Genomic DNA, 14,477 nt, shown 5'->3' on the forward strand with positions numbered 1-14,477 from the left:
ATTGTACATGATATGAATGCATTCTGTGTGCCGGCTACGATGTCACTTTGACCTAGTCGCAAACATAAATATTGATCGAAATCGAAAAATGAAAAGCAAATCATATATTTGATTGGGTTTGTGTGCGAGCAATTTCCATGTTACTTATGCGACCAGTTTGCAGACAAATTGCAGCCAAACATTATTTATGAAGACTGGCAGGCTGGAAGGCCGACACGAATGGACGAAAAATTTGCATTTCATTTGCCATAAGATTGAAATCAAGATTCATTTAAGCCGCTTTAATTGAAAGCTGCTCGGGAAGTGAGCACCGGAGCAAGAGATCGGGGCATGCCATTGCGCATTTAATTAAGAACGAAATATTTATTTGGCACACACCTTTCCCACCTTTCCCCCTTTCGACCCCTCAATCCTTCCACCCGTTTGGAGTCTCAGCTTCGAGGGGCTTGGGCTCGCAAACAAACGCAATTACTCACCGGATATTAATTGGATGCTGCACGGGTCTCTCCCAATCCGTATACTCATTGACAATCGTGGCGAATATCTCGTTCAAATGGAACGTGTACGTGTTGCGTACGTAGGCCTTTAAAATTCTCGACCGTCGATCCGCCTCGATTCCATATTGCACGTCGCCCGAATTGAAGCTGAAAAAGGCCTCGGCACGTGTCACGCCGGCCATCAGGTCGTATCTGCGAAAATGCGAATGAGAAATGGGGAGTCAATGTGTGCACTGGAAAAAGTTGTCCTAAAGTCGCTCAGAAAACTATACAAAGAATTTGGAAACTTAATCTAATGAATTATGGTTTTGTAACTTTTTTTTAAGACATAAATACGTTCCTATTACATATATATATTTAGTAACACCATTTATTTTAACGAAAAATGTTATAAAACTTATTACTTATTACAAATTACAAAATTATTATTCATCAAGGAATATCTAATTGAAATGAAATCATTTGTTAAATAATTTAGGCAATCAAATAAAATTATAATTAATCAGTTTGTATTATTTATATTACCTAACTAATATAAATAAATTTCATGAGCAAAAATTTTGATTTTAAAAGTCGAATATTTTATCGGTGTAAAATTGCTTATGGAGGAGTTGTCAGATTCTACCCTTGTTAACCCCTAGCCGAAAATGGGGTTCCTCTGATAAGTTAAGGCCACCTGAGAGGCTGAGTGAGCGGGTCAATTTTCCACCTTCTCCCAACCGAATTAAGAAATAAACACAGGGCCCTGCTCAAGTGCCCACTCTGGTTTACATTATGCATTGTAATTACAAATTTGCAACCAACAAATTGCATTCCTCAAGCATCAATTCACATTTATCTCTCTGCCACAATAATTTTGCCCGAAAACTTTGGATCCATTCATTTGTTAAACAAGTTGAAGCAGCCCTTGCAGCTAACCGCACTCTTGATAGATATAAAACTTTGAGGCAACTCTTGGCCAAAAGCAGCTGGGGAAGTATCTGCCAGGCTCTGACCATCGCAACTACTTGCAGCATTTGCAATTTTAAATTTACTTTTGCCTTATTTGCTTACGCACAGTGTGCGATGGACATAGACGAAAAGAGAGATCGCTCGGTCGAAACTTTTGCGTTTTATATTTGGTAAATTTTATTTGCTCTTTGTGCATGCGTTTAATGGCATTCCTTTGGATATTCGGAGTGCGTGTGTGCTCGGCAAATTGCTTTTAAATGTGCACAAAGAAATATTTATACTCCTTTGGCTGGGAGACCGACTAATAGCCCCCGGGGCATTGACAGTTTACAAAGCGCACCGAGATAAATTCATGTTAGACCCACAATGCAACGCTGCACTCGAGTGCAGCTCAAAGCCAGGACCTCAAAGTGCTGCAATTTTCAACTCAAAAAGAGTTCTCATTAACTATTGACTGTGCGTTTGATTGGCTGGCATTCCAATTCTCTGTTAATTATCTATTCAATTGCAGTTCGCCATGGTGCTTGACTTGAATTGCAGCTGTCCAGTGATGGGAAGAACTATATATCGATAGTTACCCTGCTTTACGAGTTAAATCTGAAAATTAATAAAAAATTTCTAGAAACTTCTTACATAATAATTGTATATAACCTAAAAAACTAAGTTTAGATTTTTATTGACCTCTTTCCTTTTTAGTAGGTATTTTCCATACCTATTCAGCACAAGTAAGTTCTTCTTCCATCACCAAGGCTAACCCTGTTAAGGGTCTCAACAGCAGAGCCGCACATCAATTATGAAATCGCAGCTAATTAGCTGTTAATAATATATATTAACATTGTAAAATGGCTCAAACACAAAGTGCATAAATCAAGTGGCGCACACCACTCGGCACTCCAGAAATCCACAGAAATCCACAGGAGCCACAATGACCAGCAGCAGCGAGCTGAGCATAACAAAATGAAGCCCAGCATTTGCGTGCCTAATGTGCATAAATTAATTATATGCAAGTGTGGGCAAAGCAGGTTTGTGGCCAAATCTTATCGCTGGCTAAACTAACGGCTGTGCCGTGGCAAAAGCCAAGATAAAACTCCTTTGACACCCAACAAAGCAAGCACAAGCTTGCCAAAAGAAGCCAGAACTTTAAATTAATTATAGACCATACTCTAGTTACATGAAGTTATGCACTGGGGGAAAAGCTTAATGCACATTGGAAATAATTTACTCAGCGGCTATATTTTTATACCCGTTACTCGTAGAGTAAAAGGGTATATTGTATTCGTGCAAAAGTATGTAACAGCTAGAAGGAAGCATTTCCGACCCTATAAAGTATATATATTCTTTATCAGGGTCACTAGCCGATTCGATATAGCCATGTCCGTCTATCTGTCCGTATGAACGCTGAGATCTCGGAAACTATAAAAGCTAGAAGATTGACATTTTGCATGCAGATTCTAGGAGTTCCTACGCAGCGCAAGTTTGTTTCAAAAGGGTGCCACGCCCCCTCTAACGCCCACAATCGCTTATATACGATTTTAAAAATTTCATTATTTCGGAAAAGTAAAAATGCAGTTTTATTGTGTTTATGAATACCTATCAAAATGTAGAAGAAATTTTTTAAATCGGACCATTCGTTAAAAAGTTACGGCGGATCAAAGTTTTTATCTCCACCTCCTTCGCACTCCCTTTAGCGGAGTAACGGGTATCTGATAGTCGGGGCACCCGACTATAGCGTTCTCTCTTGTTTTAATTTAAGTTGTATATTGATAATAGTATTTTCTAAACACAATATTATTATTTTGTGTACTATTTAAGTAAACATTTTATTTCTTTTCGTACTATTTTTTCTTTGTGTAATCCCACAGATGGTTGTATGTGTTTGGGCAGGGTACGAGTTAAGGTAAAAATAATTAAGCATTTGCTGGCCTGGCCCAACTTACCTTGACAACTTGTTAATGGCAGTTTTTCTCATTAATACTGCATTAATTAAAAAGTCCACCGCATGTCGTGAAAGCGTGAGTGTTTTTGTTCATTCGTGCAGGAATATGTGTGAGGAAACATCATTTTCATCATCATCAAGATCATCATCATCCGCAGAAGCCGTCGGAGTCGTGTTGAGAAGAAAAATGGAGGACCGAAAAAACCATTCCATTATAATTTATTTTAATTATGCAAAGGAAATGAAAGTAATTTGCGAGTAAACAAAAAATGCGAACAGATGCTTTAACATTATTTTCATTAATTTTACCTAATCACCCTTTAACATAATTAAGAGGTGTCAAATATATTTTGTACCTTGAACAATGACTATATTTTACATTATTTAAATAATACAAAAACATATTTTTTTTTAACAAAAATATAATAATTTATGTTAACAGGTCGACCAAAATACCAATAGAAACTATAAAAGGGTTATCACTCCCATAAAAACACCCGGATACAAAAATGCGTAAGTTTTCGAATCACCAATTAATTATTTAGTTGTTGTGGTTCGCATCTGTTAAATCGGGAAGCAGCCATTCTTTCTTTCACACGCACTAGAAGATTAAGCGGCGAATTATGTCACAATCCTAGAAGTATGCAATTCTTTATTACATATTCCTAGATGTGCTGTTTAAAGAAGTTTCGATTTTATGAGGTATATTTAATACATGGATTCCCAACAAAAAAAATTCTACTTTTTCGAGCACTCAATTGTTTAAAAAAATTACTGGTAACTCAATTGCCAACTCAAAACCTACCGATATTCTCGAGCTGGCCGGGCGTCCCCCAGCCGCCGGCAGCCGCGATTCCCGCCTCTCCGCCCAGTCCGTTCCCGGCGGCCGTCGATGCCTGAGCCTGGGCCTGAGCCGCCGGTGATCCGGGGGCGGGCGGCACGTAGTCCCCGCCGTCGATGACCACCCCGTCGATGCTGGGCCCAAAGGCGAAGCCGAACTCCGGCGGGCGGATGGGCACGCTGAGCAGCTGGTCCAGGGTCTTCTCGCGCAGGCACTTCATGAGGTGGGCGTGCGGGAGGTCGGAGGCGCAGTTCACGTGGTGGGCCACAATGGCCGCGTACTTGGCCGGATTGCTGACCAGTGACCAGGGCGCCAGGCCAGAGCCCGACATCAAGATGGCTCTATTAAAGAGCAGGCCTGGAGGAGAAGAGTAAACATGAAACAATTATTAAAGGCACACGACAGTAGAATTTCCAATGTGGAAAGCTCTTCTATCTTTAATCCAAAACGCTTTTGCAATGTCTTTGATTAGGTTTTAGGTAAAATCTTCTTACTTTTAAACTTGAATTCGAATCAATAAATTAATTTTAAATATTTCTTAATAGGAAGTTAAAAGAAATGTACTTTAATTGTAATAATTAGCTTTCTTAAAAAGAACAAGATAGGAAGCTACCTTCGGCCAGCCGAAGCTTATATACCCTTGTAGATAAAGTAATGCCTACTCGGTGCAGTACCAGGAATTCCAATTTTGATTTTAAGTAGTCAAGAATCAAAACGCCTACTTCCTACAAAGTTACAATGAATTTTCTTATATTTGTTTGAATTTTCCTATGGGAGCCTTAAGATATAGTGGTCCGATCCGGCTCGCTCCGACATATGTACTACCTGCAATAGAAAGAAGACTTTCGGGAAAGTTTCATCGCGATAGCTTTAAAACTGAGAGACTAGTTCGCATAGAAACGGACAGACGGACAGACGGACAGACGGACATGGCTAGATAGACTCGGCTATTGGTGCTGATCAAGAATATATATACTTTATGTGGTCGGAAACGTCTCCTTCACTGCGTTGCAAACATCTGACTGAAATTATAATACCCTCTACAAGGGTATAAAAATGAAAATCAAAATTTCTCGAACTCTGAATAAGTATTTAAATAAAATATTTATAATAATGGAAATTGTTAATACAAAATGTTAATGTTGGTTTTGTATTTTATCCTCTGAGTGGCATATGAGATAGGGGACTGCAATGGCAACCACGATTCTCTCATATGCTTTTGCTTCTGTCAGTGGGATAATGGGGTCGTACTCACCCTCCGGCACGGCCATCGACGAGATGAGGAAGTGGACGCAGGCCGCCCCCGTTCCGTGTCCTGCGAGGGTGATGCTGTTGGGATCCCCGCCGAAGGCCGCGATGTTCTCCTTGAGCCAGTGCAGCGCCGCAATGATGTCCATCAGGCCGTAATTGGCCGGCAGCTTCGAGTAGCGGTCCGTGTTGGCATTCAGAAAGCCTGCAAAGAGTTGCCGGGTTTGCCCGCACTTAATCAGCAGTTTTCCTTGCCGCCTGATTGGCTCGCGAATGGAAATTTAATCGATTCGCCGCGTACTCGTGCAGTCAGTCAGTCGGTCGCTTTGCCTATTTAAAATGTCAAACGCCACTCATTTTTTCGCCTCTCCCTCGGCCGCGCAAAAATGTGCAAAGTCACGCGTGCAAATCATGATGTCAGCACTTCCGTTTCCTCTGCAACAACAGAGGCGGCGGCAGCAGCAGCAGCAGAGGGGGTCGGCTGGTTTAGGAAAAATGGTAGAACGGCAGAAGGCAGAAAGAAATGGTGGCAGGCGCCAAATGAGGTCACACTAATTTCGTCTGTGCATTTGAATTTACACAGAGTTTCGGGCAGCGCACAGTGGTCATAGTAAGACTAAAAACATATGGAAACTATCTATGCTTTTACTTTAATTTATAAATTTTCAATGGGCAAATTAAGGTTAAATTAATTTTTTACTTTGAAACTAATAGAAAACATAAAAATAATTATATTCATCTAAACCAGTGCAAAAGAGATTGTAAAATTTAAGATGCCTAAGGTTTTTATGCTCTTAGTTTTCCTATTACTTTTTAGTACCATTACTTTATTGGTACAAAATAATCAAGATCTTGAGATTTATTTCAAAAATTATAAAATATGATTGCGATATTCCTTCTACGGTCTCCACTGTGCTGTTGTGCCAGACTGTAGCTAAATTAGTTAGATTATGGAATAAATGTACGCCTGGTAGCTGCTGCAGTTGTTACGGCGGAAGTGCAGTTGATGTTGCAGCTTTTGGGATGGATGGGAATGGAGGTTGGCTGAAAGGCCGAGGAGGTCGACTGGTTGGCGCACGTCCGCCTCATTGCACTGACCTCACTCGCCCGTCCGTCCGACAGTCGCTCGTCCTTTTGGTCATGCACTCGGCATATCAATTAGCATTAGGATTTGAGTGTGCGGAGCACTTACCCAGCACTCCGAGGCGATAATTTATGGTTACCACCAATATTTGTCCGTAGCTGGCCAACACCGATCCGTCGTAGGGATTGCCGCTGTTCCACTCATACGACTCGCCGTGCACAAAGACCAGCACAGGATACTTGGCAGGACCTCCGCTTCCAGCCGACGAGGAGGATGATGAGGACGACGAGGAGGATGAGCTGGAGCCACCACTTCCCGATGAGGAGGAGGATGAGGAGCCAGAAGAAGAGGAACTGCCCGAGGAGTCACGCGATCCAACTGTAAAATACAGAGAAAGAAACATCTGCATTAAAACAAGGTTTACTTTCTAAGTCATTTTAAATTGCACTTTAGAAATTATTATTTATGTCATGTCTAGATAAAAGCTTATATCTTTTACTTTGTGATTTAGACTTTATTTAGACAAGATTCAGGAGTTAATTTTTTTTTACTGTGCAGCGAAACAAAAAGGAAATGGTAATTGACAGCTGCTCAATTGAAGGAAACGACGGAGGTAAATTGTATAATGGAAAAGCAAAAATTGATTGACTTTCCGGTGGAAGTCCTGCAAATATAATTCAAGCCTGCAATGAGGGAAATAATTGCGGAAGTAGGGAGTCACGGACTTCGCCTTTAAACCACCAGCCGAAAAGCTGAAACCATTAATCAAGTCTGCCTTAGAAAACGGGTAAACAAGGTATTAAATCAGACCTTCTATATAGACTCAATTCAGGGATAAATGACCGTCTAAGCCTCGAAAATAGCCAAATTAGACGCAAACAACTCTTTTCCCGTTCGGCTTGTGTGACGAAAGCCCAAAGGCATCGAAGGCTCTCCTGGTCTAGTGGATTCTAATCGGAACCGACACGTTTTGGAGCTTAAGATATTTACGTATTGAAAGGCTTTTTCCTTAAGAAGAAAAAAAAAGGGAACTGAATTTATCCCCTTTTGCTGACGTGTGTGAGTAAAGTAATTCTAAGATTGCACACTGGGCCAGCCGATCAGATTTTTGGCCAAAAATACGTTTTTCTTTTTTAAGAAAATGACCAAATTGAGTTTGGGATCCTTTTTATAATACATTAAACTAATTTATGCCAAAGTTTCAAAGAATTCGGGCAAGTAGTTTTCTTTTACCATATTTTCAAAGTGAAAAATTCATAAAATATTGATGGAAATGAAAAAAAATTTAGAAGTCAAAGATGCTGATGTTGCTGTTCGACTTCTTTCCGAAACTTGCAGAAGGGATTATTTTCAACAAGTAAAAAATATAATATAGCTCGTATGTCTTACTTGTTTGCTAAAATAAATGTAATTGTTAATTTTTACGCTTTTTTTCAGCAAATGAGTACTTTGCTTTTCGAGTGCCTTCGAGTGCCATCCCCAAATTAGTTCATTCCTTCAAAAAAAAATTCGTTGATCAATTTACTAAAAGCGTAGCCCACCGACTCGATGCGGTTTTGCCTTAGTTTTCGGTAATTTAAGTTTTTATTGAAGGCTTAACTCGAAGTCGAGCTATTTTGAAGAGCTTAGCTAAGAGAGCCCAAGAGTATGCCATACTTTATTTCTTCAGGTTTTGGTGAACATTTTGAGCTCAAAAATTTGATTTTAGTGTGACTAACATCTAAAATCTACTTTTTACGTACACTAATCGATTATGGTATTTTCCAAACCTATATCTATCTATTTAATCAGGACTATGCAAATAAAAATGTAGCATACTTTTGTGATGACTTCAGAATATGTCAAATTAACATTTAACAAATCAAAAAACAATATTTTTAAACAATTTTTTTTACATAATTTGATTATATAAAACTTAAAAGGTAACAAGAACAAAAAAATAGAAATTTTTTTTAAATCGATTGTTTGATAAACGTTGATGTGGGAGCCTCCGAAAGTTGCACTTTTTAACGGTTCATAAACCTTAAATGACATAATATTTTTTAGTGATGTTAATTTTTTTTAGTTTGTTTTATCTCATACTTTATTGTTTTCGAAAAAAGAAGAAGTGCGTCTTCTAGTTATTTTTTTAAAAATAAAAAACCGAAAAGTACGTAAAATTTTCCGACTTTGGTCTGGATTATCTATATCATATAAAATTCCAAGAAATTTTACTTTTAATTCGTTGGAAAGTTTAATCTTTTAAAAAAAAAACGCAAAAAACTGCATCCTTCTAACTGTCCTAGGAAAGAAATTACAGATTTTTGGCCAAAAAATTAACTTTCTGGCCCAGTGTGGATTGGTGTGAGCCTTAAAAGGCGCACATTTGGGGATTAAGGCGGAGAAGTTCAGCCATCCAGACATGATAACTTTAAGTCAAACATTTGGAAAAGTAAGTTATTATCATATTTTAGATTGCCAAATCGAACACAATAAACTACAATTTAAGGTAAGTAGGTATTCAAAAATATAATACAGAACCAAGTTTCAGTTGCCACACTGTGTTAATATAACAACTCAATTCCTTTTTCTTTTTGAAAATAAAAGCCAGTAAACGGTACGAAATCTGTTGGCGAAATAAATAATTTAGATCTAATCAAATAAATAATTAAAAACAGAAAATACGTTGGCATTTACAAATCAATACAAATCAAATATATTATGTTCTATAAATACCAAAACCAATTTTTAGAAATTATTTATATTCCAATCACTTTTCATTTTAACTATAAATGTATTGTAAAGCTGTCATATTGTAGGTTTGAGTGGTTATTACTAAAGTCAGAGCTCGACTTTAAAACTGTACACTGCATCAAAAAGTAAGACATCACTTTAAGGCCATCTTCAAGTAAAACCATACTCACTTTGCAGCGAAGAACACGAAATCGTTCGCAAAATGCAAACATAAATTTATCTTTAGAAAAGAAGGAAACGAGGAGGAAAGCAGAGTTTGTGCAGCTGCATCTTTGGTAGATACATATCGCATGTATCTGAGCACACGCTTGTATCTGAGCTAGTCAACATCAGGCGGAGTCGCCCCACCACCCACTTTGAACGACCCCTCCCAGCCACCCACCGAACAAAAGCCACAACAACAAGCATAACAAAAGCAATATGAGCACGGGTTTCTCGCCTGCTGCCCACATAGAAAGTTCCTGGCTGGAACAAAAGAACCTGCTTATCAAAGCGGAAAAAGAGTTGAGGAGGCGATGGGGTTTTGGGGCAGCGATGGTATGGATGATATGGGTGGTAGGGGGGTGGCTCTGTTACCAAGAGTTAGAAGAAGTGGCGAAACGAGCACCATATAAAGGCCAAAGGAGGAAAGCAAGTTACTGTGTCAGTGACTTTTATAAATAGCGCGAACAAAGAATGACTCGTGGCACGTGTGTGGACCTCGGGCAAAGAATCGAGGGGGTCCACACCATGTATGGATAGATACCTATTGAAACCTGGCCAAAACCCACTGTGAGTCAGCCCCTGTGTGTTAACGTGTCGCGGAATGGAAACCAATGTCAATATCTATGGAAAATCTTCTCGCCTCGATGTCACAGCAGTGTCACAATTCTCACATTTCGAGCTAATTCAATGAGTTTTCTCCTAAACGGAGGAAAGTCTTTAATGCTTTTTAAAATGGCAATCTCTTAAACTTGGAAAAATAAGTTTAATATTACTGAAATGGAACACAAGAAATGTTAATTAATTTCTATTATGTCATATCATCTCACATACTTTGGTCACATAATTTGCTTGTAAAATCTACATTCTTTAAGCATTTCAATAATTTGCCAATTTAGAACATAGCAGTTTAGCTCAGCAAATTACACCGCATAATTGACAAAAATTTCTAAATTAGTTCTAAGGGAACTTTTTGGACTGTAGCAACCTATAAATTCCATGAAGGCCGCAAAAATTCAAAGCCCCCCTTCAGTCATTACAGTAATTTGAGGCCAGAAAGGTTCTTCGCAGAACGAGGGGCGAAGGGAAAGCCACGTAACATGCAAACAGCATTTAAAACTTGTCTCCAAAACTTCCGACCACCCGCACAAAAACCCGGCCAGAAAACTTTTGTTGTCATTTCAACAAAAATGGCGACGTTTTCTGCAAGTTGCAGCCCCCGGGGGATGCTACTTACAACAGCCAGAGAAAAAGGAATTAAACTTTTATGACTGCCCCCGAGAAGAAGTCAGCACATACACAAATGCACTGAGAACAAACGAAGAACTACTTTAAAATAAAGTAGTTAAACAATGGGTTTTTAGTTAAGATAGATTTTAAAAAATTATCAAATTGGTATTCAAATTGATACCACGAAATATCAAATTATTCTTCGTTGCATATCCAATTTTTTTTTGGGTGTGTTTATTCACTTCATTCTTTCTGTGTACCAACATATCGCAGACAGACATAAGTTTAGCCGGGCCCACCCACAACTGCCCCGCCTTAAAAAACTTGTACAATAGTTTTTGCTGGGTGGTTGTCAAAAAGTTTGCTCCGCATAATTTCGGCAAATGTAAATATTTTGTAGGAACGCGACTACAAATATGTGTTTGCCGGAAAACTAATGCGACTTTCGAGGCCCACTGTCGGGCTTGTTAATAAGTTGAACATGTTTTAATTTACATGCTAACGCTGAGCTCGGGTTGTCGTTCAGTCAGCCCCATTTATTTGCGACTGGCAAATCACAACTTGGATGTCAACTTTTTAGGCAGTCTCGCCTGAAAGTTGCCGCTGGGAGTTGCTGTCTTTCGGCGCAGTGTCGACAGTTTTGTGTTATTTTGACTGGCATAAATTTAATCATATTTGCAACATGTGGCAAATGTGTGCCTTCTCTTTTCTGCCGGCTAATAGCAGACATTTTCTTGCGACATTTAACCAAATTTTGTCAGTGTGTGACTTAAATGGAACTAAAGTGATTGACACTGTTAAGGCAGCACTCTAGAAAATATGGCAACTGGGGAACGGATTAAGGCATTAAGCAGAATTATATTTATAAGCTAGTAGAGAACGGGAGGAAAAATTAAATAAATTATTCAAAATAGACTAGAGTACCTCCCTCTTCTTAGAAAATTCTATAATCATTTTTTATCGAAAATTAGAACAAACATGAATGGCAAGCCGAAGTGATAAAACAAATATGTAATCTTTTTATCTTTGCCCAAAAATTATGCCAAATTTGTTTAAAGTTATTTTAATTTAACGCCTTTACTTAAATTCTATAATTCTATTTAAATATTCTAAAAATGGAAATAGTTAACAGTAATACTTAGCAAAAAGATAATTTATTGTTAAATTTTGTCCGACTTCGTTTTGGTTTTGAACAAATGCCTTTATTTAAAAAGAAATATTTAAATATAACATTTTTAAATATTTGAAAATGGTTTTCTTCGAACATTTTATATGCACACAAATTCGGTGTCACACTTCCCACAAACAAAGTTTAGTTGACAAACCACTCGAGTATGTAGAGCAATTTGTTGATAATAAAGTTTGTGCTATTGAAATACATTTTCAAGTATGCTCACACAATATTGTATTGCTTGTTTTACGGCACACACTTTCACACCCAAAACCAACTCAATAAACAAAAAAGAGTAGCAAACTAAAAGCTCGGGGAGAAGAGGAAACCGAGTCTGAAAACAGCCTTCAGGCAACCAAAAACTAGGTGAAATCAATATCCTCAACTCATTTTGCTTGGCCCGCTGGCAGCCGCATTGTCGTCGTAGTTCCCACCACCCTTACCCTGGAAAAACCCTTTCATTTCCTGCTCGCCAAACAATGCTACTTGTGTTCGACGGAAGATGCTGCAAAAAATCTAGTTCATTTCATTTTATGGTAGTTGTAGTGCGAAAATTTCATTTCGTTGAGCTTCAAGTTTAGTGTCGTCCTTTGTTTATACCGAGTATATTTTCAAGTACAGCATAATCTAATCAAGAGGACTTATTTAACTGTATTTAATATATTATTTAAGGGAAATGGATTTTATTATACAAATATATTTAGATTTCCTTTATATAAAATAAGTATTTTAATTAAATGTGTTGGCATCACACCTTAAGTTGGGTAAACCTCTCTGCAAAATTTTATGCTAATGCTAAAAGTATTCACTGTAGTTCTTGAAGTTATATTACCACTGGCTAGAACCGGTCGAGTTTAAAGTGTTTACTCAACAAATTCCTGATCTCCATCAATCTATATTCGCTGGCATTTTTTTATACTTTTTGTTTTCCGTTTTTATCGATTTAATAAATTGCCGAGTCGCTGGAGCGGTGTGTGTCTTCAATTTAAGGTTCATTGGGCTCTCGGCCCGTGGAAATGTTTCGCCGGGCCCTGAGTTATCCAGGTGACACAGTTACGGTCACGTAAGTTTTCCTTTTCTATCATTATTTTTTCGACATTTTGCACTTTATGGCCAAGCTGCTGGTCCTCTTAACTCCTGAACCGACCTGTCCCAAACTGTTTCACCCTCTCCTCTTGGCTTTAGGTGGCGAGTGCATTTTCGGTTTTGTAGTTTATTACTTTCGCTTAAGTTTTCCTTTTTCCTACCATTTTTATGTTTTCGATTCAGCGAAACTTTTCAGCTCCGACAAATGAATGAAACTGGTTGGAAATATTTTCAATATTTTTTCACTTTTTCTCAGTCCTTTCCTGTAGTTTTAAAAAGCTTGTTAAACTGTTGGCTGCGTTATGGGGGCTTAAGTGATGTTGGAAGATTAACACAAACATGTTTGGGGTTTTCGAAAAAAGGAGCACATGAAGTTGGTAACTTTTGGCTAGTAAAAACCCGATAAGTGAATTGAATAATTCAGTTTGCAGACAAGATATAAATGGGGATTTCTGGTTATGTTGTGGAAAACTGGGAAATGTTTTGCGAAAAGCTGTTGGCCAAAAGTCAATTGGTCCAAATACCAATTAAAGTTCCTGTGGTCAGGCGGAGAAACTTGATTTTCCACTTAGTATTTGTCTCAAATTGCATGAGTGAGTAGGCAAATGTACTCGTAAATGCAAAAAGTCATTCAAACTTAAAGTTTTCCGGCAGGAAACTTTTCCACAAATTGTATGTGCAGAAAGTTTTCGAATTGCATGCGAGTTGAAAGCGTTAGAGTTTAAATTCCGAGCGGCAGCTGGAGGAAAGTTGGCAATTCTCTCCTAAATGAGCCATCTAATCTCGAGTAATCTGCGGCCCTATAATGTTAATAAACCCAACGGATAAATTCTCGGCATTTAATATATTGCACGTACTTGGCGAATATATTAGATGGAACCCACCGCAGGAAACAAAGCTAAATGTCAAAAAACGGAGGAGAGATGAAATTATGATTTCGTCATGCAAAATGCGGCTAAACACTCATAAATAAAAAACATAAAAGCTCATAAAAGAAATATGAATGCGTCTGAGGGAGTGGGAGTGGTAGCGGGAGAGGAAAAGTATGAAGTTATCACGTGACTCCTTACGCACATTGCACGCCATAAATTACAAAGTACTTTGCCCGCCAAAACTCAATTTACATTCATGTACACAACACCCAAACACACACGTGCTCCTCTCGCCCGCCCAAATGCCCTTTGCTTCCTCGCTGATAAGCCCGAAATGAATGAGAAGAGTGCGAGAAGAGGAAAATGCGACGCCAGAATGGTCCTGGAAAATGCTGGGTACTGGGAAAAACCAGCAAGTGTGAAGAAAAAATTGTTGCATTAAATTAGGCGCACACGGAGAGTGGAAAACTTTACGATGCGTCACTTGGCCCACGCCACACTTAAATGCCGATAAATCATTAAAAGAAAAAATAAAGGAAAAGCGCTGCAAAGACGAACCGAAACCGAAACGAATCGAGTCAAATGCAAATGGAAAATGTTGCTGCCAACATTGCTTGATATTCACTT

General features: G+C 38.5%; 1 protein-coding gene across 2 annotated transcripts in view; it reads right to left on the reverse strand.

Moving 5' to 3' along the window:
- The window catches only part of Nlg3 (Neuroligin 3), a 102,942-nt gene that overhangs the window by 7,464 nt on the left and 81,001 nt on the right, over positions 1–14,477 (reverse strand). For both annotated transcript variants that reach the window (XM_044392513.2, XM_070217600.1), the window contains exons 5-9: positions 6,666–6,935; positions 5,481–5,678; positions 4,190–4,582; positions 3,386–3,422; positions 477–689 (exon numbers count right to left, since the gene is read on the reverse strand). In XM_044392513.2, coding sequence (XP_044248448.1) covers positions 477–689; positions 3,386–3,422; positions 4,190–4,582; positions 5,481–5,678; positions 6,666–6,935 — 1,111 coding nt within the window. The remainder of the gene's footprint in view (positions 1–476; positions 690–3,385; positions 3,423–4,189; positions 4,583–5,480; positions 5,679–6,665; positions 6,936–14,477) is intronic.

The sequence above is a fragment of the Drosophila takahashii genome, chromosome 3R (genome assembly GCF_030179915.1).
Source record: "Drosophila takahashii strain IR98-3 E-12201 chromosome 3R, DtakHiC1v2, whole genome shotgun sequence".
Lineage (NCBI taxonomy): Eukaryota > Metazoa > Arthropoda > Insecta > Diptera > Drosophilidae > Drosophila > Drosophila takahashii.